General features: G+C 33.1%; 1 protein-coding gene and 4 non-coding genes across 5 annotated transcripts in view; all 5 read left to right on the top strand.

Annotated features, from left to right (window-relative positions):
• LOC117104200 (POU domain, class 6, transcription factor 2-like) overlaps positions 1–21,122 on the top strand; it is a 42,336-nt gene extending 21,214 nt beyond the window's left edge. Inside the window, exons 2-8 of the mRNA XM_033244911.1 lie at positions 5,163–5,310; positions 8,578–8,740; positions 8,868–8,905; positions 10,541–11,150; positions 11,563–12,156; positions 12,990–13,161; positions 13,659–21,122. Of these exons, the coding sequence (XP_033100802.1) occupies positions 5,203–5,310; positions 8,578–8,740; positions 8,868–8,905; positions 10,541–11,150; positions 11,563–12,156; positions 12,990–13,161; positions 13,659–14,010 (2,037 nt within the window). The 5' untranslated portion in view covers positions 5,163–5,202 and the 3' untranslated portion in view covers positions 14,011–21,122. The remainder of the gene's footprint in view (positions 1–5,162; positions 5,311–8,577; positions 8,741–8,867; positions 8,906–10,540; positions 11,151–11,562; positions 12,157–12,989; positions 13,162–13,658) is intronic.
• Positions 21,123–22,892: 1,770 nt separating this feature from the next.
• Positions 22,893–22,965, top strand: Trnat-ugu. Its single transcript has one exon. It is a non-coding gene; the product is annotated as a tRNA-Thr (tRNA).
• Positions 22,966–23,277: 312 nt separating this feature from the next.
• Trnat-ugu lies at positions 23,278–23,350 on the top strand. The gene has a single exon. It is a non-coding gene; the product is annotated as a tRNA-Thr (tRNA).
• A 309-nt stretch (positions 23,351–23,659) lies between these two features.
• Trnat-ugu lies at positions 23,660–23,732 on the top strand. The gene has a single exon. It is a non-coding gene; the product is annotated as a tRNA-Thr (tRNA).
• A 308-nt stretch (positions 23,733–24,040) lies between these two features.
• On the top strand, positions 24,041–24,113 carry Trnat-ugu. The gene has a single exon. It is a non-coding gene; the product is annotated as a tRNA-Thr (tRNA).
• The last annotated feature ends 339 nt before the right edge of the window (positions 24,114–24,452 follow it).

Below are 24,452 nucleotides of genomic sequence, written 5' to 3'. Positions count from 1 at the left end.
TGATGATGTACACCTAACTAAGGCGCTACGCTATTTTGGTCAAGCAAAAACCACATGTAATATAATTAATTATAATAGCCAATTGAGAATCGATTTCTTTTTTGAATTGTGTTATAAACTTCAAACATACGTTAATTAACAGGTATTTACTATCAAATGACATAAAACTTTCTTATTAATGTTTTATTTATTTTTTTCAATTGCCTGTTATTTATGCAATCGCCACACTGTACATAGGTGTTGTGTTCATTCATGCGTGAAAGGACCCAATATGGAGTCCCTGTAGCGGCTCATGTCACAACTCTCTCTATATAGGAACTCTAGTATACACCCTTAAATTTTCCCATTAGGACTCATTTTTTTCTAGGTATTTGCATAATACTGGTGAAAGTGTACAGTATCTCCATACCAAAGTTACTTTCATATGATTATTGGATGTACAGTAATTCATCATTAAAATTCCTCCCACATAATAATGTACAGTACTGTAGGCTCCTCCATTATTGACACCATCATGCTTTTTGCAGTTAATAGATTATTCTAATCCACCTCTGTTAAAATTAGCAAGTTTGACCGAACCTTATTCCAAGACTCCGGGATTAAAAGGCAGGTGCATTTTTTTTTTACAGTAGATGATAATCAAACCAAAAACTTTAGCCTGGTTCACATCGAAGTTAAGCCACTTATCTAAATCTTGAAATATGATACGATTTTCCCTAGTTGCGTTTGATGCCAGATAAGAGCCGGATAAACAGCCAGCCAGCTTCGAGGCCGTCGACGTCACACGGTGGAAAAGCTCATTTAATAACGTCTACTGTATTTTACGAAACTCCAGAATCAAGGGGTACAGTATTTATAAAAAGAATTGACAAATTCGTAAACTACTATAGATCAGGTGTTTCCACTACCTAGCCTAGCTATCCTCTGCCATTGCGACCAGCTAGTACGAACCAATCGACAGTGCAGTAGCGTGGTCTACTGCAATAGTAGTAGATTTCTAGGCCCAAGCTACTGTAAATTTACCTTCGATAAAAATCAAATTATTTTAATCGCTAACATTCTCCCATTTAAAAAATATTGTTTTATTTCTCATTAAAACGTCTGTATATATTTTTTCTTTGCAGTTTTTAGATCCCTGAATTGTGTTGTTTACATTCACTTCGTGAAAAATCTAGCTTCACGGTGTCAAATAAGTTTGCTGACTTCAACACACTTTTTTGTTTCGTCATCGTAAACATGTGCGCTCAATTTAACGACTGGCGTTGGTGGTAGTTATGTTGAAACTTAATTAATGGCGACTATTATAGCAGAAATTGAAACTATTGAATTGTCAGTAAATAAATACAACAAAACTGATTTTATTAAGAAAAATATACATTATCACTTTGAAAAACGTACGCAATCGGACTTTTTATCATTATTACTTGGTCGATGTTGCAAAGAGCAAAGGTCATTTGTAATATCGACTATTCGTAAAAAACGGATGTTTGCTGGGTTTTTACCCATAATATTACAAATAATTTCTGAAAACCAGACAAATAACCCCATTCAGACTAGCATCGCATTGCGATCGGTTGTAGCAATTGCGACACCCAATTGCAAAGTAAAATCATGTGTGAAAGCTCACCAATAGTAGTCAATATGTAATCGATATCGCAATTGTTACCTGTTGCGATTGGGTGCTACAATCTTTATTACTCCCGATTACCACGGAATCCAATCGCAACGAATCACAACGAATTCCACAGGCACTGTTTGGCTGAGGTCAGTCAACATAGGCCTAGCCACTGGAGGCTAGGCCCTAGAATGTAAAGTTCGTTTTTGTTGGTCTGAATGTGTTTGTTGATTGCAATCGGGAGTAATCAGTTTTGGATTACCACCGATTACATCGCAACCAATCGCAACAGAGTGTAGTCTGAATAGGGTATAAGACTACGTTGCTGCTGCTGTTAGCATTGTTGGAGTACATTATTGCCAGCCACAGGATAATTGTTGTACAACACAACAACGCTGGCTTAGATGCCAAAGTTACGTAATTGTGTCTTTGTACTCCGAGCCGACTTTACCGTTTAGCAAGTTAATTTACCGTTATTCTAGTAAAGTTAAGTCACTTAACGATAAGTGACTTAAGCCTTTATCTAGGTATAATTGACTGCTTCACGTCGAACTTTTAACTAGTGTTGTGGATCTATATCTAGATAAAAGTTTGATGTGAACCAGGCTATTCTCTGATGGTACTATATTGTAGCTAATATATTTTTTGTTCGTTTAGCTGTAAAGTGGAAAATTCTATATCCATTGGCATCAGAAATACTATAATAAAATCTGGAAAAAATACTCCAAAATTCAATTCAAACTTTGAATTGTGCTAATTTAAATGGATCAAATGTGTTGCCAATCACCAATGTGAAACAGATCCAAAACATATCATTTTTCAGGCATAAACAAAATTTTCAAGGAAATCCGCAAATTCATTGCCAGCCAATTTACGGTAAGGGCTTAAATTTTCAAAAGAATACACATTAATGGTTTATTTATGCTGCTATTAATTATTGAGATGAATATATTTTTTCAGCGATTTCCAATTGAATTTTTTTGTTATTCAATAGCCCCAACGGAAATAAATCGATTTGTTTTTTTGTTTTTTTTCTGTTTTCCTGAGCTGTAAATGTTTTACTAAATTATATTTTTATTGTTTATTGTTTTGTTATATGTAATGTGTTGAATTATGCTCAAATAAATTTGAATTTGAGCTCATCATCAGAGCTTGTGCCATGATTAACGGCAAAACATCAAGACACAACCAGAATGTTACGAAAAACACCTGGCAGTTTATTTATTAATTTAACTTTTATTTAAAAACCTAGTGTAGAGAATGAACCACAAACTAATTGCCAATCATTTGATGGATGATGCTACGTTTTTTACTCCATGAAACTTGTTATCAACAGTACCGTATGCAGCATAAAAACTCTTTGAATATTCATAGTGGAAAGGAAAATTAACCAAGCACTGAATTACAACCCCGTCGTATAGATTAAATTGAATTTGGGAAAAAAACTATGATGAATGGCTTAGAAATGTAAATATCTTGTTAATGTTGCTGAACTTTCAAAATCCCTGATTTGTTGCTGGTTCAACTGATGGTAAATTGATATTTCCTTTGTAGTCATGCAGATATGTCTTAAACCTACTGTACAGGTAGTATTGTATTTTGCCTAGACATTTGAAGATTTGATTTAAAGTCTAATTCGATAAGATAAACTTTATTGTCACATTCACAAGTCAACTTGAAATTTTTAAATTTATTTTGTTGTTTATTGTTGTTTATATTTATCAAGAAATTTTTCTTATTATAGCCATTAATGTGTGATGAACAAAAAGTAATTCAATATTTAATTTGCTATTTAAACCTCTAAGGAAAGTGTTAAGTGTTATCTAAAATTTCAATTGAAAGAAGAAGAATTTGCTAATAGAATACACTTAATATTTGTAACAATAGATTTTGCTTCCACAAAGTAGTATAAAATTGGCAAAAAATGAATTGTTTATGATCATTACTTTCACCTTGCCTTTTTGTTTTATTTAGATCTGGTCTTAAAGATCTTGTTTATTTTTATGAATATGCCTATTATCACTATTACCTGTGTTTATTCAGATCCATTTAAATAAGCAACATTTAATGTTATGTAAACTAAAAATCTGATAAACAAATTTTTCAAACTTTTACAGTATAATGAAAACCATTAAATTAACAAATAATATTAACACAAAAGTACTGTAATATTTTATTCAAATTCAAAGTGGAATATTGAAAGTCTTACCTTATTTTTTATCAACGCCGCTTTTTATATGCTGAAAGATTTACTGTATTTTGGAAAGTTGTAAATAACTTGAGTATCAAATAAAAGCATTATAATTGGAATACTGTAAATGGATCATAAATATTGCGCAGAGTTTGTGGTAATATCCAGGAATATTTGCATTAATTATGGGTTTTGTCTCCTAATATTGGGTTGTAAATACTAAATATTAATGTACACATACCATTATAGATATTTATTTCACAACAATAGTGTGAATAACTTTTAAAATTTATCCTAATATATTGTTCCGATGTGGTCTGTATGTAAACAAATGTTTAATATTAAACATGATGATTTTCAAAAATGTTATAGACTATAAAATGTCAACATAATAGTATATAACAAATAAGAGTGCCACAATCGTGTCGTCACAACACCAGGTGGCGCCCTCCGTTGCCAACCAGACATTGGTTACGGTTCATTACAACTGAATGACTTCATAGGCTATCTGGAATAGGCATTTTAAAATCTAATATTTACCATCAAAATGTACTAAAAACACAAAAGCTCACATTATATTAGTTATCGAACACACATTTAATCATCAATTAGAAAAACTGATATACAACATCTTAATAATTACGTTCGAAATTGAGATAAATGGTTTGTCAGTGGAGAAATTGGCATCTGGTTGAATGCATTTTGCAACGGAGTAGTATCACGTGGTATCCTGATGTAAACACTAGTATTCTATAGGTAGAAAATTTTGCAGTATGGGGAAGCAGTTATATGTGCTGAGGGATATAGTGTAAACCCTGTTCCGTTTAATTTAGAATAATATAATAATAGTATTGATACTGTAACGTTTAGACTGGTATGTTCAAAAAGAAAACATGCATTCAAAATCTTAACCCATGAATCATAATTTATTTCAAACCTCATATTTCCATCACAGTATTGAACTAGAGTTACAATCTATATGAGATTCTTTTTCTTGCTTTTTTTTTTTGTCTCAATCTCATCATTGTATTTCCACCATTTCAAACTGCCAACCTCCCTCTCTCATTTCAAAGTTTAAATGCATATAAAATTTGTTCTGTACAAAGATAATAATTTTTCTTCTTCTGTTTTAAAATTGTTTCATTTTAAGCAGCAGCCCAAAAACAGGATGTTCATGTCGTAGTCTATTCTAAAGATTTTGCACCACAACATGGACACAGCATAAGTGCAGATGGACCCGAGAAGCCTCCAACAATAGCGGTACAAATAGAGGGTGCCCTTTTGAAAATTCCTAATTAGAATTGTGTATATGAACCGTAACAATATTATAGATATATTTTGTTGTGTTTTTTTTAGGCTGGACCAGCAACACTGATGGACTAGACAACAGCAAAGAATGGACAGAAAGTCAACGAATCATCATTCACCACCGACACAAATAGGTGCTGCGACTACACCATCGATCAACATGCACCACGCCAGCACCGGCACATCCGTAACCCAGGCTAGTTTCCTTTGTCATTATTCCCGTCGTTAATCCAAGTGGTAGCCAAGAAGGGTGACATGTTAATGCAGCATTTAGTTAGTTGTTCATGTGCATGACTGCTCGGGAAAAAAAAAATTGACCTATCCCATCATCAAACATTTTGTTATAAACTTAGTGATAGCCATTACTTATTCTAGATTTGGTTATTCATACGGAGAAGATACTGTCCAAAATTTCTGTTAATTCCAAGAGAAAGTTGTGATGCTTTATAAATTCATCTCAATGAAGTAAGAAGTACAATACGTAGAACCCCTATTAAGGGGACATCCTTAGGACGTGTTAAAAGATATACCTCCCTTTGTTTTATTGCCAAGAAAGTGTCCCCTTAATAGGGGTTTCCCGAAGGAGGGGGTTCTACTGTAGTATGAAAAATCACTGGAATTATACTAGATTAGAACCTGCTGTGTAGGAACACAGTAAACACTGATATTTGTCAATAGAAACAGAAACAAGGTCTACCACAATAAACAACAAAGCATCCAGGTAAAGTGTAAACATTCTTAGCTGGAAATTCCTCCAAGCATTTATGTCACAGTTCAATGTGGCAGTCTGATCTTTTGCTAAAACCAATATTTAGAAATATTACATCAAAATTACAACTGTAAAACTTACAGAATGAATGAATGAGAATGTAGTATTTTCGCTTGAGAATAATACAGAAAGATACCGAGTCAATATAAAATTCTATCGTGGATAACCAATTGATAATTTATTAGTTTTTATTTTAGTTATTAATTCATTAAAGATTTATTTGTCCAATGAAATATACCAAAAAATATCATAAAAATCTTTTTTGAAATTAACAGAAATTATTGAATATAAGCAATAAAAAATATTTACCCTAAATTTTTTACAGTGATATTAATGATAAAAATAATAAAAAAACACAGTTCAAGTGGCTGGAAGTTTTTCTACATTTTTCACTGTAAAATATGAGTAAACATTTTTCACTAATTTCTATGTTCAAGTTGATAATTTTTATGTTCAAAATGACCAAGTTAATTTCAAAATAATTTGTATGATTTTTTTTGTCATATTCAGGGGACAATACATTTTTAGACTGTAATTTAGTTTATTTTGATTCCTTACTTTTTAACCTTCTGGGTGAAATATTGTTAGTATAGTTCAGGTCCATATACGACTGATTTATTATGAAAGATCCTCAAATACATTTAAAACATTAAAATTAATCCAGTTTTATTAACGTCTATGAGACATTAAAAAGAAAAAAAATATTTTTAGATTATTTTGAATTGTTAATACTATGCCAATTAAAATTAATGGCATTTTTGCAAAGAATATTATTATGCATTTGTTGATTGGTGAGGAAAATATTCAACTGAAACTAAAAAATAAAACTTGCTTGTGAATAAATTGCGTTAGTATTGTCTCAACACAGATGGAAGTAAAATCAACCAGCCGCATTCTCCATAATCTCAAAGCAAGCACGTCTTCCATCGAAACGATAGCTGGAAGCGTGCCCTACAACATTACAGTAAAGCAAATATATGTAATATATAACATGGTATGGCGAGGCATGCATTTTTTTTCATAATGTCACAGTCCTTTAAACAGCAAGCAGTGTCAGGTGGATGGAAGTACAGCACATTTTTTCTGTGTAAATTATTGACTTTTTTTATTAGTAAACTGTCAAGCAGAATGCTGTGCCATCACATAATAGAGCTCCTTAAAGCAAGGCTACTTTTGCTTTGACGTAAATAGGCTACAACTTGTCAGAAAATAATGCAGTGCTGGTAATTATATCGAAACAAATGAAATTCCTGAAAACCATCCAGACAGTGCATTTTGAAGATTACTCTAATGCCTGTATTAAGCTAATAAACTGAAGTATATTTCAAAATTTAAACTATATAATTATTGGGAAGTTATTAGCTTTTTATTTTAGAATGAGATAAATTTCCTCGTTGCAGACGTATACAAAAAAAAAACCCTACTGTTCGAGGGAAGGGTTTACATTTCCTGCGAAAAGGCGATGCCATACTCTAACATGCAGCATGCCAAATGACAGACTATTAAATTTTCAAGTATATAAAACTACTTTAAAACATAAATGCGTAGGATTATTTTGCGCTTCAATTAATGATGAATGATCCATCCGGTAGAGGTGAGGTGTACATTAGGACAGTTGACGTATACATTCTCTTAATGACGTTTGGTATTTTTTTACTTTTTAAAACATCAGAAATATTCTGACATTATTATTGAGATTGAAGTTAGGACCATGGGACAAGATGGAATTGCTTTTATTATTTTTTTAATTTAATTATATACTCTATACTATTAACCTTTTTGTAAGAACAATCCTGGCATTATTATTTATGATTGAACTTGTAGATAGGTGAGACCTTTAACAATAAAGCTCTACTTTTATTTTTCAAACAAAAAGAAATGCACATTGATTTGAGGAAGAATAACAGAACTGTTCCATATAAAGTAAATATTAATGGTCAAGAAGTGGAGATTGTAGATTCCTATAAGTATCTTGGGGTGGTGTTTGACAATAAACTTTGTTGAGGGATCATACTGATTATGTTGTAGTTAAGAAATTAAATAATAGACTCTACTGTCTTAGAAAACTAGGTTCTTTTGGGGTTAAGCAGGACATATGTTTGATGTTCTACATATCGGTGATGTTTTCTGTTTGGCGGTATTGTATGTTGGGGTGGGCTGGGAATATTAGTAAAGGAAGGGGATAAAGAGAGAATAGAAAGGGTGCTGGGTAGAGTGGGGAAAGTTATTGGTTCGCCTGTGCAGTCACTGGAATGGCTTGCCATTGTTTTTAAAAATATCTTAGGATAACAGCCATCCGCTCTACGCGTATATGATAGGATCCTGCATAGGCAGAAGTAGTAGAATGAGGACAGTGGGTGCGTACACGGACCATTACAAGAATTAATTAAAGTGAAGTATTCAAGAAGATAATTAATTAATTAATTATAGCAAGTGAGCAATGTAATTTCCAAATTATTAGACAATAAAAATTAATCTGTATCTGTAACTAGTACTATAGTTATGAAATAAGAATTCTGTTTGCTGGGATCAAACTTACAACCTATGAATTGGATGGCAATCGACTGATCTGGAAAACCACATCTCAATATTAAAGTGTGCATTATTTTCGACAATCAGGGTGACAGACAAAATGATTTATACTGTATGTAATTAAGTTAATTAAAATGTTTTCTTTTGTTCATGTACTTACAGGTTCTCTCACCAAGACAGACTTCACTCCCACTGAATATGGCCAATGCCAAATCACAAAGTGCATCGGACCACATACTGATGGCCATGCAGAATCTAGCTCAAAATTCAAATACCCATAGGAGCCCGACATCCACACCCACCCCCACCAAGTTTCCATTCCAAGGTAACAAAGGAACACTAGTTAGTTATTCAAATAATACAATAGAAACCTGCAAAATGGCAGTGTTGAAAATATATGTATATGTATGTGTATATATGCTGTCTCTTATACACATCTAGATGTGTATAAGACCTTCCTTCAGCCCAGACCTTGTTAAGTAATCCACAGGTTAGTACACAGGCCTCTGGATATTAATGCCTTGCTGTATTAATTTATATATTTTTAAAAGTACATAAGCCTCTGGATGTTAATGCATTACTGTATTAATTTATGCTTTTTTTTGGAATTTACTATGCAAACATCTGGAATTGATATTCAGGTGAAGAAAACACCTGAAGTTATAATACTGCATTGAATCCTGTGAAGTATCATATGATTTATACAAAGTTGATTGGTTTTAAGGGTTCTGTAGTAACCAGTTATGCTGGTTATTAGGCTTCTTCAATTGCCTGTACATTTTATATGTACGCCAATTCTATTTTTTATGACAAATAAGTAAATTAAACAGTAATTAATAAATACCATCAACAAATAACTAACGATACGACATTAGCAAATACAGTAAAATACTTTTTTTATACCTTGATTAACAAACAGGTTTTTTAAAGATCGTCAGATGAGGGTGGAAAAAAAATAAAAATAAAATTTCCTCTTGTCTCATTTAGCAAATTGTGTTTCTTTCCTAAAACATCCAGATGGAGGAGAAAGTAAAAATCAAATTTTATTATTGAATGTAAACAGTGTAAATGCTTTTAATTTATATAATAGGAAGAAATATACATATCTTATTTTTGGAGATTTCAAGGCAGCGGCGGGCATAGTAAAAATGAATAAAAACTTTAGATTGTTTATGGCGGCGATTGAGCTAATTGTTTTTTTTTTTTTTTGTTCTTTAAAGTGTAGTAAGTTCATAAAACATACTAGAATAAATGTCTTGTCTCTAAAAAGGCACTATTTTAATTTCTGTATTAAATTATGTGTTACCAGTATTTTTCAAAAATGCGACAGCTAAAGTTTAACATAGCTTTTTTGAGCAAGTGCCTATCTATAAAACTATACAATATAATAATATTACTTAGGATTTTACAGTAAGTCCTCTGCACAGATAATTTTTGTTTTTCTCTAAATTGTCATCTGCCCCAGTGCATCTTTATATCTTGACTTGATCCTTATCAAAATTGATATTGTAATTCCAGCCAGTTTGTTCAGCTGGCGCGCTTATCCTCTTCTGTTTCTTGTCACAAACCTTATCAAAACGTACATCCAATTCAAGTTATGTAAACATTCAAAGGTTCAATCGAGTCTAGGTTTTCAAATTTTGAAGATCAGAAGCTCCTTTGCTCAAAAATTTGTTTTTATCGCAATTCGTAGGGCCTTAACCGAACCTCTATCCTTATGCCACCATTAGCAATGTTCTTCTAAAATTAACATACCTACTCATAAATATTAATTAACAAGTCCAATTAATTATTTTTAACACAAATGAATATTAATAAGTTCAATTAATTATTTATATATGTACTCTATGTAAATTTGTTCATGATAGACTGCAGTAAAGTACAGTAAACAGTAACAAATATTCATTCCTAGGAATGTTACTGCTACTGTTTATTATGTCAAACGTTAGTATCACAATAAACTTGCTTGTAATTATGTATTCTGTAACTTTTCCATTTTCATAAGAAATTTAAGAGATGCTGGTAGTAGTGTTGTATAAATTGAACTATATCGTACATGTCATCAGGACTTGTTGGCATCAATTAATGGACTCTTGTTAACAGACCATTTATTTCTCTTCCCCAGTTTGCTGGTGCTCAGCAGCTCTTGACCATTCCGTCCAGTCCAGCTACCGGTCAGCAACAGATTCTATTGCCTATTACAAACTCTGCAGGTCAGCAGCAGCTTATATCAATCCCAGTTACACTGGCCCAAGGTCAAGGTGGTGTCCAGTTTCTCATTCCAACATCTGCTGGTCAGTTACTGACAAGTAATCTGGCTGGACTACAAGCACTTACCGGTCAAGCTAGTCAATTAGCAGCAACTAACCCTATCACTGCGAGTCAGATTGCTGCCAACCAGATCCAAGCAGCCGCTCAATTAGCCAATCAGGTGATGGCAAATCAGGCATTGGCATCACATACGGCATCGCATACGACAACAAGCACAACAAGTCCGCTTCATAGGACGACATCCACTTCAAAATCCCATACATCGCTCCCGTCGATGGTCAACTTCACCTCGATGGGAACGCTACCGGCTAATACACCGTTACCGCCCATGTCTGTCTTAGCTAGCCAGGCTGGTCTTCCTATGCCAGCCCCAATGACGCAAATGTTAATGAATGCCAATGGTCAAGTGCTGACCATGTCTCCTTCCTTCAACTCAGTCGGCATGCAAGGAATAACAGGATCAGGTAAACAAAAAGTTAATTATAATATTTCCAATTTCACTTGAAGGTGAATCATTAATGTGACTAATAATAAGGGCTATAAAACTTCTAATATGCGACCTGGAATTTATTGCGACCTAATTTTATATGTGCTGTTAAGTCATTAATGCTCAAATCTGATCTGATTGTGTCAATATCCACAATCACCATGGTTTAGGATTGCTATGTGGATGGTAGTATGGCTCTACATATTCTGCATAAAAACAAGAATTTACATAAATCAAGCACAGTAGATGATATCGCTATCAAATGTTGTTTTCAATGTTTTTCAATGTGATCAGCTGTCAAAATATATTCGATTAAAAGTTCAGTTATTTAAACAAATATTTGGAATATACATTTTAAAGAAATTATTTTATTTATCATTTTACTTTAGCAGCTATGGCTGGATTAGCACGGCTAGCCTCTCCTAAATCTTCACAAGTTACAACCTCAGCCCCAACATCTCCACTGAGTCTAACATCTTATGCTGTGGCCACACGAGGGCTCCCATCACTCCCTGTTTCCATCAAGAATGAGGTACATGTGCAGATGCCAACAAAAACGACCAGCTTACCCAATGCAACGACAGTTCTGAAGACCCCGCCAACAACCACCGTCACAACTACCTCTATCACAACTCCGAGCATCACAACAAATGGTGTCAAAGGTCATGATTCTCCCGTACACGTCACATCCAATCACACGTTAACGAGTCAAGCATTAGCAAATGCAGGACTTTCAACTCACATCCTGCCAAGTTTAAACAGCCAAGTAGGAGTAAGCCAATCTCTGCCTGCAGGCCTAACCAACAACCTCGCCTCTGTTCACGGACTACCCAGTCAGATTGGAGTTGGAGGTCAACTTATTGCAGGTCAAATGGTTGGGGGTCAGCTAATTACGAGTCAAGGAACGGTCGTAAGTCAAGGAGGAATACTCGGGCAAACTTCAGTGGCATCTCCTTCATCAAACCCGTTAGGAAATTTAGCAGGTAAGTTTCACTCAAAATCAAATTGGTTACAAATGTATGCATGCTGCCATTAGAAAGGATTTTTGTTACATCAGAATGAGAAGCTGTTGATCCACACATTTTTCTTAAGTCTGATTTTACTCTACAAAAATACCAAAATTTGAGGTATTAATATATTTAGCTTTACATACCTTTATTTTTTATTCATTATTTGATTTTATTGATGGGCATGATGATTTTAAATTGTGATCTCAAAAGAGGAATAATAATAATACAGTAGTTTATTCCATCCAAAGTTTTAAAGATAATTGTTGATCAATGGATACATTTTTGATAGCATTAATGTAGGGATGGCTTAAACTGTTGTGCTCTAAAGTTTACAGGTGTAGTAAGGTTTGGTGTTGTAGGTATCTTATTATTAGGTGAGTCAAATATAAGAGAGGTTTATTCAAATGGCAAAGGTTATTAAAGGCAGGGGCATGCAACGTACCGCCATAATATCAGCGCTGGTTAGAACAGTATGCTCTAGTGGTGGAACAAGTCTTTTCGGACCAGGACTATAAACCATAGGCCTGGTGTACAATTTCGCACATGTGCATTTTAAAGAACCCAGTACATCTTTCAAGACAAGTAAGAGGTTACCCTGGTGTACTAGTCCAAACAGGCTGGTACCGGTTTACCGATTAGTTCAGACATGAAGTGACCATTAAGAGGAGAGGGAAGCTATTGCAAGAGCTAGTCCACACCTCGACTGTTTTAGGACTTGGGTATAAAGCGCCATATAATTCCAACTACATTACATATTTAAGATCCACATGGTAAATATGGCATGTTTTGTTTTCATTGCTGTATAGTAAGTAGTCTTGGAAATACAACAGAAGTAGATGGCATCAACCTGGAGGAGATAAAGGAATTTGCTAAGCAGTTCAAGATAAGACGTCTTTCGCTGGGATTGACACAAACACAAGTTGGGCAAGCACTCAGTGCAACTGAAGGGCCTTCATATAGCCAAAGTGCAATTTGCAGGTAACTTTTATTTTTTTTATTTAAAAAGTGTCAATTTAACCGGCTACAACTTCAAATTTGCCTACAGTATATTTAAGGTAAGAGTTAGTGTCTTAATACTGTTCTGCATAAAAATGATGTAAGCGAATATTTGCATTCTACCAGCTAAATGTATAGTACAGTTTGGCGCAGCGGGAACGGTTTGGTTGAATCCCAACCTCAAGGTCGGGGTTTCATTCCCTCGCTGTGCATTTCGCTTGTGTCCTTGAGCAAGACACTTTATCTGCATTGCTTCTCTCCACCCAGGAGTATAAATGGGTACCTGGTGGGGTGGCCTGCTCCTGCGCTGATTACCAAGCAGCAACACTTAGCATGTGGACCCAATGACCAGGGAAAGGAACTGCGCTTTATAACTGCAAGGAAGAGGCGCATTATAAATGCCCGTACCAGTACCAGTAGATAGTACACTGCATCTTATTTTTCTGATCATCAAATTATTTAAATTTACTTTAATTCAGGTTTGAAAAATTGGACATTACACCTAAAAGTGCCCAAAAAATCAAACCGGTACTCGAGCGATGGATGGAAGAGGCAGAAGAGCGCCATAAGAATGGTGTGTCACAGTTGACCGACTTCATCGGCAGCGAGTCAACAAAGAAGCGGAAACGCCGAACGTCATTCACACCACAGGCCTTGGAGTATCTCAATTCACATTTCGAGAAAAACACCCACCCGTCAGGGCAGGACATGACCGAACTCTCGGGAAAACTTGGGTACGACAGAGAGGTAATTCGTGTGTGGTTCTGCAACAAACGACAAGCCTTAAAAAATACCATAAAAAAGTTAAAATCTGAGCCGTCTGGTATTTGATTCTAACTTTAATTGTAATAAGGCTGTAAGTATATTGTACGGTATTTAAGGTTCACAGTTTGTAAACAAAGTCATTTATGGTTGTAAGCCTGGTGCTCAAGTCAAACTTTTTGGAGCGAATTGGTCTGCTTTGTACAAAGGGATGCTTTAAAATGATTCCCACAAACAAGGGTTCTTAAAAAATATGATAAAAGTTGCTCCGGATACAAAAACCTTTAAAACACATTTTGAAATTGTCACACGAATTGTGACTATATAGGTGCAACTGTGATTTTTAAATGAAAACATGACTGAAATGATATTTCTTGTAGGGTATTAACTTAGATGAAACTTGTGATTAGCCTGTAATTGCATTGGCTAATCAATTGCTCCGTTAGTCAGCCCTTGGGACACTAAAATTCTGCATGGTACATGCTTGTAAACTGCCTCTAAATCATCATTACATAGTTGCGACTTAATAGCGTATATATAGCATCGTTCAAAATTGAACAGCATAGGTTTGTAATATGTATGTGTAGATGACCATACTATTAACCAGATACCGTTGAAGGTAAAGATTTTATATGTAAAACTTAATGTGATTCCCTTTTAAAAAATGAACAATTGGTCCAGATAGTCTAAAAATACCTAACATGTTCGTTTACATGCCGATGTAAACCAACTGTGTATTATGTACTTGAATGCTTATCTCGTATGGTATGTTTCCAAGCTTAATTTTTATTTGGACAACTGGAATATCACCTTGATTTTGTAGGTTTTACAGTTTTATTTATACTCATTATTTATTTGTATCCACCTTGTACAACAATTTAGAAAATGTTGTGGATATTATGATGACCAAATCTCACCAAAAAAGAAAAAAATGAACAATTCAAATAATGCTCCATTAATCCTCTTAATTGGTAATAATTTTCCGTCTAATGCTATCAAGACTTAATTTATTTATATAAAATACAATTTTTAGTTGTATTTGCCAAAATATGGAAGTTGAAGGTGCAAAGTGTTCTAGAAGATGCAATCAAGGATTTCGCATAAATTTTTCAAGATTATGGCGAGATCTTCAGGTGCAGTTGTAAGATAGATAAGATTTTTAACAATAATATTAATAATATTTATTTATTTATGTTTAATATTCCTATTGATAGGATACTCGCTGAAACCCAGATATTCAAAGTGTAGAGTAATGAGATTGTTGTTAGTAAATTTTATACATTTCCTTGTAGTCAGATGGTTATATTTGTAAAATTTTTGAAGATAGCTTTTTTGAACTCAACTAGTGTTTTAGAGACAGTCACAAAGTTTCAGAATTACAGAAGAACTAAATTTGTTTAATGTCTTAAAAGGTCTGCATGAGCTGAAAAATGATATTAATTATATTTCTATATTTCTTTATTTTAGGTAAGTTATTAATATTTAATGGACCATATCAAGAAAACAAAATGCCCTTGCCAATTATCGGATGCATTAATAATTTGTATATTATTTGCCTAAAACCTTAAATTAGCTAATTATCAATTTGAAGATTTTCATAGTAAAACTTCTGCAAATCAGCAAAAAAACGTTTTTTTATTTCATATTTGAAATTAATAACTTAGTTAATCATTTGAATGAGATTTTCAATGTCTTATTTTTCAGAATTTTAAACCTTCAGACAGCTGGTATACCTTTGAGGAATTGGATTCATTTCTTTTATTAAATCATTAAACATAAATTGATATTTATAATGTCTACAAAGTATGTAGAAAATCAAAATTTTATACTTTGACCAGATGGTTTTATAATTGGTTTTTAAAATGAGCCAGGTATTTTTAATAGGGATTGGGTTGTTCTGTCAGTGTGTATACAACCTCTGTACATTTTTATGTACACAATGTAAATTATTTAATGTTAAAAACATACATATGTTCAATGTTGATAATGATTAGGAATTCAAACATTGAAAAGAAATGAACCATTACAGCTGATGAAATTGACTCTAATGTGATCAAGGTTTATTTCAATAGACCAGCAAATTTTAATAAGTTTCCTCATAAAAAAAAAAAACCTTTGTAGATAAAAATAAGTAATTTCATATCTAATTTTATTTTTTTATTTATTGTTAGCTCTACTAATTAAGGTCTTTGTGAGTCCCTATATATTTGACACTTGTCTAATATTCAACTATATTTAAGTCTAAATTCTTTCAAATTTTTTATACCAGATTTATACATAATTTAATTTAAAATCAGTAGTCTTTTGTGTTTGTATTATATAGAGTAACAACTCGGTTGGTAAAGTGCAGATATGGTAGGAAGTTCAACATTAACTGTGATCAGAATTTAGAGATTTTTGCAATTCAGCTCTCATGTACAAATAATGCGATTAATTTTGTCCATGCTGTGATTTTGTATAGATTTTAAAATTTTAGATAACCCATATTGTGTTTACCATTTTAATGAGGTAGTTTTTTACTGGTATCATACCAATGTATGAAAGATGATGAAGTAATTTTAAAGAATGAATAGGACCATTTTTTATATGTATATCTCAAATGTAGTTTTTGCTTCCTTTTTTAAAAATTTACGTAACCCTAAAACAATGGAAACCTAGTCGTAAGACGTGATAAAAATAGGGGGGTAACTCCATGTAGGCTAAGATGATTTAATAATAATGATGATATTCAAATCGATATAATACGAGTACAAACAATTCATGATAAACAAAAATGTACTACCCAGACAGCTAAATATTATCTCTGAAAATATTTACTTAAAGTTCTTCAAATTCCTGGTCATTGTTTTAAAGTGGATATCCAGATACAACTTCTTAAATGATGATACTGTTAATTCCTTAGGAATGTTCTATATAGTCTTTAGATTTACAATGTTAATATATATACAAACATTGATTGTGCCATAAACCACTTATGTAATATATATGATTTCAATTTTTAACAAATTGTGTAATTTTTTTACGAGTAGATCTAAATATGTATGAAGCTGCTTTGACCCCCGGGAGAAGTTTAAGATGTGTGCTATTTTATAATTTTTCAAAATATATTTGTATTGTTGTAACCGATAATTATAGATTTTAGATTGTTCAGAATGAGCAATTATTACAAATTCAATTCCGTAAAAAGAACGTTCTGCAATGATGTAGTGTAAGATAAGCGATAAGGAGGAGTTGCTGTGGATGGCTGCTTGGTTGCTATGTTATATTTACCATGATTTAGTACATTAAAAAGAAAAGGGAACAGTATTGCTAATGAATGTGGCACAGTTTTAGGAGATATTTGCTAAAATATATGGCCTGGGTGGCACTGATTTTTGGTAAATGCTTCAAATGGGATAGGCCTAATGAAATATTGAGCATAAATGATGTTCTTTTGCCCTAATACTGCTATGATTGAAGATTGATTGAAGATGCTATTTATATTACTACACTTTTAGTAGTACTGTACTAGTATTGGTGCTACTACTACTCTGGTATGTCTGTTTCTACTACTATAATAATACTATCTAATAGCCCCATTGCTTCTTTTTGATACGACAACCACCAACACTACTGACCTTCCCCACCTCCACTACATTACTAGTAGTACTACTGCAGTACTACTATTTTGTGTACTAATGGTACTGCTATTATTAGTCATAGATCCAGAAGTTTGCAGACTGGAGGTCCAACACAGGGTCAGAACTGAGGTGTGGCCTCCGGTCAGGGTTCAGATGTGAAACATGTGGTGAGCATGAATCTCCATTCCTGTAGAATTTTGTTCAGGTTTATGACTTCACCTGCTAATACCACCACTGACTACCACTACTATCCGCTACTAATTCTACCAACCATGGGAAGTTAGGCCTACTGTTCTCTAAGAATAGTTCTTCTATATTAATCTTTTTTTTTTTTTTTTTTTTTCAAAGTTAAAATTTCTACTGCCTATATTTCTACTTGTAATATTGTTACTACCTTCTTGTATTAAAATGGACCAAATGAAACAATTGGGACCATAACAGAGTTGGTTTTACAATTTGAAAAATATGTTTCACACAATGTGAAAAAATAGGATGAGAAATAATACCAAATTTTAACTGTTTTAGGCCTTTTAGATTTTTTTTTATTACTGATCACTTGGTTCTCTACTGTAGTGCCATGCTTGCGTGCCATCATTTTTTTCAAATAGATATGTGTGGCTATTTGTAATTAACACATGCAATATATATGTTGCTATGTGTAATGAATACAGGTAATATGTGTGGCTATGTGGAATTAACATATGTAATACTGTATATGTACAGCTACAGTATGTATATGGTGTGTTAATTCCACGTAGTAACATGTGGAATTTATAGCTATGTGTGATGAACACATGTGATCTATGTTGCCATGTGTAATGAACACATATAACATGTTTTATGTGTATTGAACACTTGCGATATGTTAATATCTGTAATTGTGTAATTGACACATGTGGTATATGTTGCTATGTACAATGAACACATAATATGTGTTGCTGTGTTTAATTTACACATAAGATATGTTGTGTAAAAAAAACATGATATATATTGTGTGTAATAAAAAAAACATGAAAAAAAACTAAATCAAATCACATGTGTTAGCCTAATGAACACAATGTTGTAATGTGTAATGAACACATGATAAATGTGTTGAGTATGAGTAATGAACAGACGATAATGCAGTGTGCAAACACGGAAACACGGTGTGCAAAGATCAAGAAATATGAACATATAGTTATCAAAACCTGCAATTATGTATTCTTAAGTATTATAGAATTTTCATTTTTATTATTGTGCAAATCAGTGTTTTTTAAGTTTAAACAAAAGTATTAATTTATATTTTAATCAATTTTGCATAGAAATCAATATATATATATGTTCTCCAATTTTGTATTATCCTTTTGTTATTTTACTTTATAAAATAATGTTAAAATTTGTTGTTTACTTGGTGCTGTAAGAAAGCTTAAGCTTTCTTTACTTGTAATATTGTTTCTACTCCTTTGGTACTTAACGTATTATGAACGTTAATGTGAAAACGAAAATATAAAATTGATTCCAACCAGACTTTTGTAAAAGTTAAATCTCATTATCACCAAAAACATAAGAGTTGTTTTGAATTGTTAAAAATAAATTAAAACGATCATTAAAGTTTTTAAGTATATAAACAATGTATTCGATTCTGATTGGCAGCCCATAAGGAAAGTGATATACTTAATTCTTATCGCAGATACAGTATTGTTTTTAAAGTTTAAAATACAATTATTTTTCCTCAATCTTACTTTTAATCTTAATCACAACATTTATGATTTTACAAAACCAGCAGTGTAGTCATTTTATTGATATTCCAAAGATTGTTTAACTGGTTAGGAAATGGACAGTATATCTTTACCTTTTATAGATCAAGTAATGTAAAGATAAACTGTCTAAATCTTTTAAAACATCCATATTTTATGCTTACTTTGTATATTTAAAGTGAGTATAAATAATGCTATTCTTGTAACTTTTTTTTGCATGGAACCTTAAAGTGAAAAATAAATAAGTTCGGATTTTTGTAGTTAAAGGTTTTTGTAAATTAGTGGTAAACTAATTTATTTGTATCAAGTAATGTATAATTGCAAATTATTAACTTATTCAATCTTTAAACTTGGATACATTGTGTGGGTTAAGAACTGGGTTTCCTTTCTGGCAATCTACACAAATATTTTTAAACAATTTTTTGTATGAATCTGTAATAGGTCTGATCATGAATATTTAATTAGCATGTGTACATTACCCTATATTACAATATTTCTATATTAGTTAACCTTAAAAAAAAAAAAAAAAATCTGTATGATAACCATCATCGTCTTTACCAAACTACTACTGTTTTTTTTTTTTGTTTTTTTTTTTACTTTTTTTACTTAATGATTTCAGAGATTTTTATGTTCTTGGAAAGGCAGTAAAATCAGTATTAAGATGTGTATATTGAAACAACACTGGTCCACAAATCATAGTGAAAAAAACTGTGGTAACAGTGTAAGGAAGTGGTGCTCTATGGTGTGTAAATAACTACGCTCCACCATCGGCTAGTACTTAAGTTATTTTTACTGTTTTCTGAATTTTACTCTTTTATTCTTTCATAGCATGTGTAAATCTCCATTAGTGCAATTCTTGAGGTGTCATTTTATTGACAATTCTCCTTTTTTAAAAAAGACGCCTACTGTTATGTAATAACTGCTGTAAACATAAATGGCTATTTAAATAGTTCATGCAGCTGTATGATATACCCGGGGGAATTGGTTAGTTTGAATCGGTAGATCTTTATGTAGGACAAGAGTATTATTTTCGTCTGTGTTGTTCTCATTTTGCCCATAAAAATAAATGGTCTTTCATCTGAATCCCCAAAATCCATGTATCTCATAAAAACCACAGTGTTATACTGAAAAAGAGTGCAGTTTTGAATATATAACTATTTATGTTCAATTCTAAAGCATAGTGTGTACATATCTGCCAGTCATTAAAATGTAGGCATATACATAGGCATTAGCCTAGGCAAAAAGTGCCTAAAGAATCGGTTCATCATTGGGTATATTATTCTTCAGTTTTTATTTACTGAAGAATTGGATATTGAAACACTATACGGTATAGGCAGAAAAAAAAATATGAATTAAGATCACATTTTCATTGTACAAATCATCGGACACTAGGCAATATATATTATTTTGGTTACCTTGATATCCCAGCGTAGGCCTATACATTTCGCTAGTAGAATTTAGCAGTAAAATGTCTTAAATGCTTTGACGCATGAAGTAGAACTACTTGATGTGTTTAGCATTTAAAAAACCAGTGTCATACTTTTCAAAATCCCACATATTAACGATCGAGCCCGTGGGGGTAATTTCATCATTGTAATCTCTAGTAGAGGATTTTAAACGTGTATATATCAATTGTTGACTATCTATTTAAATGTCATATCTCTTTGATGTAGTGTAGACCTGTATACTTGTATCACCTACTGTCTTGTAAATTGTATAGTGTTTGTGTTGAATATTTAAGAATTGTGTGAAATGATTAAAGTAATGTTGTGTGGAAGGTTTTGTGTTTTGAATACATACTAGGTGATATCTCACCATAAAGAAACAATGTGTGTTTGTTTTTATGAATTCGTGTCTACTTGCAAATGATTTTTTAAAAATTGTTATGATGACGACGATGATGATGATGGTGACTGATAATAATGACGACAACGATGATTGTTGATATTAATGAAGCATTTCTGACTATGCCTATGTACATTAGAAACATAAATGTTCAGTCAACACAAACAACGCAATTTTTTCGGGACAAATTCTGTATTCCTTTCTCTGTCAATACATAATCATTTGATTTTATTTGCTTTTTTCCATAGACCTATTTTGAACACTCAAACAAACAGCCCCACTCGATACCTGATAGTTATGTTATAAAATCATATTTTATTTAACATCAATTTTATCTCAAAACTTCATCTGGATTTTATACAGCACAAATTGCTCCATTTTCATAACATTATTAAGACATAAAATCACTTTGGAGGGCGTCAACGGTTCAAGCCATATTTACTGCTATGTAGTCACAAGTTACGCTGTTGTCTGCTGAAGGATCACAACAAATAATTTTACGTTAAAATAACGTAGATTTGTGGTTCAGAACACAAGGTTTTTATGTAGGACCATCGTAGGCGTATCTGACAATTTCCATACAATTCACTGTCACTACAGCAATCGCTTACACAGCATAACCTTGGTTTCCATCGCTACTTTTGCTACAGCAATTGCTACACAGTATAAGCTTGGTTTCCATACAATTTCTACACTGTCGCTACAGCAATCGTTAGACAGCATAAGCTTGGTTTCCATACAATCGCTACACTGTCGATACACAATTGCTACACAGCATACACCTTGGCTTCCATACTGTCGCTGCAGCAATCGATAGCATAACTGCCTGACGCAATCGGGAAGGCACCCCGATTCTTCTGCAACAAATTCGGCAAAGTTGAACCAGGTTTAACTTTCCCGACTTGTCGGCAACGAATCGTAACTATTGACCAATCATTAGCCGATGTTAAATGTTGACGTCATCAGCTTTTCTTCGGAGATGAAATATTACGAAATTCCAATTTGGCAACGAGACAAGAATTAAGAAGGTTGTCAACTTTGATCAACATCTTCTCTCTACAGTTGTTGCCTGTATGATAAATCAACAACAGATTAAAAAAAATATAAGAGTAAGTCCTAAAGGGGACCGAAACGGATGGTCTTCTACTGTCGCCAAAATGTCGGGGAAGGTTGAACATTTCTTTTCTTTCTTTTATTGTTTATCCTGAGGGACTGCTCAGGGATAAAATCCCTGGTCCCCCGCAGACCAGCAAATAAAATAACAAAGTGAGAAACATTTCATTAAAACAAAAGTAAAAACATCAAACACAAAGCAAGGTCAGCAAGCAACGAAGCTTACACAAAGATAAATTACACCTGGCTCAAGTTTGCCGATTTTGTTGCAAAACAAAAAAAAAAAAAGAAAAGAAAAAAGAAAATGGAGTAGGCCTATACAGGTTTGACATGTGGCATACGAATGAAACCAATGTAATGCAATTACCAAGCAGTCACTGTCATTGATAATGGTAGGTCGGACTATATGTTTAGTTCAATGTATACTTTGTGTGATATGAGGTGTCTATTTGTTTACTTTATCTTCAAACTTGATCAAAATACTAACAAATAAAATAATAACAAATTAACCTGAAAACATAGCTTAAGTCTATCAAAATTCAGGAATTAATATCTATCCATGCAGCAAGTGTAACAGATGTTGTCCCGGTACTTTAGAGACATCAACGCATTTTTTTAAAAGTAGTTAGCAACAATTGCCTCTATAGCTCAGTGGTTAGAGCACTGGTCTTGTAAACCAGGGGTCGTGAGTTCAAATCTCACTAGGGGCTGTATTTTTTTTTCTCACCATAAACTGTTCATGAAAAAAATATTAAAAACTTTAGTCAGATTCGATCGTGGTTGGTCTCATTTTGAAGCCTAATGATAGGCCTATGTGGGAAAATATAAAAAAAAAATAACGAGAGATTTATACTTGTGGACGTTCGTTTTGGAGATACAATAACACAGGACGTCTGAACATTTTTGACGCTCTGCTTATGCAACATTCACTAGACGTAATTCACTTTGTTGTTTTTATAGTGTTTATCGAGGGTGTTCATTGTGCCAAATTTTAAAATGTAAACAGCGGTGTTGCAACAATTGCCTCTATAGCTCAGTGGTTAGAGCACTGGTCTTGTAAACCAGGGGTCGTGAGTTCAAATCTCACTAGGGGCTGTATTTTTTTTTTCTCACCATAAAATATCCATGAAAAAAATATTAAAAACTTTAGTCAGATTCGATCGTGGTTGGTCTCATTTTGAAGCTTAATGATAGGCATGTGGGGAAATATAAATAAAGAACGAGAGATTTATACTTGTGGACGTTCGTTTTGGAGATACAATAACACAGGACGTCTGAACATTTTTGACGCTCTGCTTATGCAACATTCACTAGACGTAATTCACGTTGTTGTTTTTTATAGTTTTTATCAATGGTGGTCATTGTGCCAAATTTTCAAATGTAAACAGCGGTGTTGCAACAATTGCCTCTATAGCTCAGTGGTTAGAGCACTGGTCTTGTAAACCAGGGGTCGTGAGTTCAAATCTCACTAGGGGCTGTATTTTTTTTTTCTTACCATAAACTATTCATGAAAAAAATATTAAAAACTTTAGTCAGATTCGATCGTGGTTCGTCTCATTTTGAAGCTTAATGATAGGCATGTGGGGAAATATAAATAAATAACGAGAGATTTATACTTGTGGACGTTCGTTTTGGAGATACAATAACACAGGACGTCTGAACATTTTTGACGCTCTGCTTATGCAACATTCACTAGACGTAATTCACTTTGTTGTTTTTATAGTTTTTATCGAGGGTGGTCATTGTGCCAAATTTTAAAATGTAAACAGCGGTGTTGCAACAATTGCCTCTATAGCTCAGTGGTTAGAGCACTGGTCTTGTAAACCAGGGGTCGTGAGTTCAAATCTCACTAGGGGCTGTATTTTTTTTTCTCACCATAATCTATTCATGAAAAAAATATTAAAAACTTTAGTCAGATTCGATCGTGGTTGGTCTCATTTTGAAGCTTAATGATAGGCATGTGGGGAAATATAAATAAATAACGAGAGATTTATACTTGTGGACGTTCGTTTTGGAGATACAATAACACAGGACGTCTGAACATTTTTGACGCTCTGCTTATGCAACATTCACTAGACGTAATTCACTTTGTTGTTTTTATAGTTTTTATCGAGGGTGGTCATTGTGCCAAATTTTAAAATGTAAACAGCGGTGTTGCAACAATTGCCTCTATAGCTCAGTGGTTAGAGCACTGGTC

Source organism: Anneissia japonica, unplaced genomic scaffold (genome assembly GCF_011630105.1).
Source record: "Anneissia japonica isolate Jap-2015-1 unplaced genomic scaffold, ASM1163010v1 scaffold288288_len553704_cov182, whole genome shotgun sequence".
Taxonomy (NCBI): Eukaryota; Metazoa; Echinodermata; class Crinoidea; order Comatulida; family Comatulidae; genus Anneissia; species Anneissia japonica.
This window is presented reverse-complemented; position numbering and strand designations above follow the sequence as displayed.